This window comes from Guillardia theta (assembly GCF_000315625.1).
Source record: "Guillardia theta CCMP2712 unplaced genomic scaffold GUITHscaffold_438, whole genome shotgun sequence".
Lineage (NCBI taxonomy): Eukaryota > Cryptophyceae > Pyrenomonadales > Geminigeraceae > Guillardia > Guillardia theta.
The window spans coordinates 1-2,362 of NW_005434247.1; the positions used below are offsets into that span (position 1 = coordinate 1).

At 56.0% G+C, this 2,362-nt stretch overlaps 1 protein-coding gene across 1 annotated transcript; it reads right to left on the bottom strand.

Annotated features, from left to right (window-relative positions):
* Nucleotides 1–179: 179 nt before the first annotated feature.
* GUITHDRAFT_149542 (hypothetical protein) lies at nucleotides 180–621 on the bottom strand (the record flags this gene model as incomplete). The annotated part of the gene is made up of 2 exons (XM_005817947.1): nucleotides 180–236; nucleotides 325–621. Coding segments are annotated over 2 exons (354 nt in total), but the record flags the coding sequence as incomplete, so codon positions are not given.
* Between the last annotated feature and the right edge of the window lie 1,741 nt (nucleotides 622–2,362).

Consider the following 2,362-nt stretch of genomic DNA (forward strand, 5'->3'; position numbering starts at 1 on the left):
GGAGGAGGAGGAGGAGGATGAGGAGGAGGAGGAGGAGGAGGAGGAGGAGGAGGAGGAGGAGGAGAGGATGAGGAGGCGGACAAGGAGGGAGAGAAAGAGGGAGGGAGGGAGGGAGGGAGGGAGGGAGCGAGAAGCAGAAAAGTCAGACTATCTGTGCCGGCAATCAGTCAGCAACTTACATGAACGTCCACTTCCACTTTGCTGTCCATCGTCTTCTTCAGAGCCGCAGCATCTGCCTGCTCTTGCGCATTCGTCGTGAAGCCATCGTCTGCCTCGGGCGCTGCCTCCCCACCCGCTAGTCGCATGCAGAGGTCCAGTGGTGACCTGGCACGGCAAGTGCTCGACGTCGGACGAGCAGCGAGAGCGCGCTCGCTCTGCGTGACAAGCCATGAGAAGCCATGCTGCCTGGTGCTGCTGGATAGCCAGCTGGACATCGAGGACAAGCTCCTGGACATTGCTGCATGGGGGCTGAGCAGCGACTTGAGAGGGTCCGTGTGAAGTAGGGGAGTGGAGCTGAATGGTACAAACAGAAGGGAAGGTGACGAGGAGGACGAGGACGATGGCGATGACGAGGAGGGTAGAGCAGAGCAGGAGGAGAGCGAGAGCTTGAGCAACATGCATGTCACAAGCTGCGCCATCGACCCGTTCAGCTGCTGCTTCCGCAGCCCCTGCATGATCGCCTGGTACCTACAATTTGAGTGAAGGTACCAACCCCGCATGGCCGGGCGGGCCGGCCCGGCCCACCGTGGCCCCCGGCCCGGTACTGCCGCGGCTGTGCCCGGCCGGTGCGCGGCGCGGCGGCCCGGCTGCGCGGCGGCCGGGCCCGGACTCTCCGCTGAGTGAGGATCGGACTTCTGTGCACCGTGACTGTAATGATGCCAGTGAAACGGTCACATGTCTTTGAGTAAAGTTGTTCAATCTGAGTGACTGGTCACTTGAAAGTTTTGACAATCTGGCCGGGCAGTCGGCGACCGTCACGAGTCAGCCGCTGATCATGAGCCTCGGACTCAGCCTGCCAGGACGGTACTAACTAGTAGTCCGATTCACTGGCAGCGGCCGCCATGCCGTCACTGAGTCATGCGGCAGTGCCGCAGTGCGTGCGCCGCGGCCACTGCAGGCGGCCTGAGGGCCCTGAACTTGGCACACAGCGGCAGTTCGGTCCGATCACAGTGCAGTGCCGGGTCCGACCCGGTGACAGTGGCAAACCGTGACACTCCGTCACAGCCTGGCCCGGGTACTCACTGTCAGAACTGCCACTGGTCCTGTACAAACTTTTACTCAAAGTTAAGTTAAAGATAAAAGTACGAGCATCTTGTTTTAAACTCTACCAGCACTGCATACTGGGACAAAATTGATTTAAGGTTACAATGTTTTTGAGTTTTAAGTAGTCGCAGACGAAGAAGGGAGAGGAGGGGGTAGGGGTGGTACATTTTGGGTGGGTCCCTGGGGCCCGCAGCCTTCCGACAAGAAAAACTCCGAAGGTGAAGTTCCGAAATTCCGAAGCCGAAGGCCCGGGGTGGGGTGGGGTCCGGCGTATGTGAGGCTGTCTTCAAGGCCCGGGGGTGGGTTGATCCGGAAAGGGTCTACCACCTCAGTACCCTCGAGATGGTGGGTCGTTCCTGGGGTAGGGTCAGCACATCTCCACTGTAAGAACCCGTACTGTACATATGAGCTCGGAGGGATTCTGAGATTACTGGGGGTGGGGTCCCTACAGGCGTACGGCCGGGCAAAGTAAGATCTGGACAGCAGAATTTTAAAAAGTCATAAAACTGCCATATAGTCTTTGGTACAAAGTTTGACATTTAGAAAGTTGTATATTTAAAACCTTCATTCCTCAGAATGTTTGTACCAAAAATCTTTAATATGTAGTTATAAAAAGTACCGTTCAGTATCAGTTCAAAAACTATTTTCAGTCTCCTTACAACCATTTGAAAGGTAGACGGAATGCCGAGCCGGGATCCGAGGAGCAGGACCAGCCGTAGGAGTAGGAGGAGGAGGAGGGCCAGTGGTAGGAGTAGGAGTAGGAGTAGGAGTAGGAGTAGGAGAAGGAGGAGGAGGAGTAGGAGGAGGAGGACTTAAGGAGGGAGCAGGGGTTTAGGAAAGGGAAATCGAGGAGGAACTTGAGGTCGAATCGGGAGCACTGCGGCAAGAGGAGACTGAGAGGCAGGCGGAGGGATGGCTTAACAGGACTGGAATTCGGCAAGATCAAGTGGACTTGATAGCAAGAGACCTCCCGAGGAACAGAAAGAGGTGATGTTTGCAGTCCATGGACGGAGAATGGATGATCTCAAGTTTGAAGAATAGAGGCAAGAACAGGGGAGATGTATCAGAATGGCAGGGTTAGTCAGTTTCTTGTTCTGAA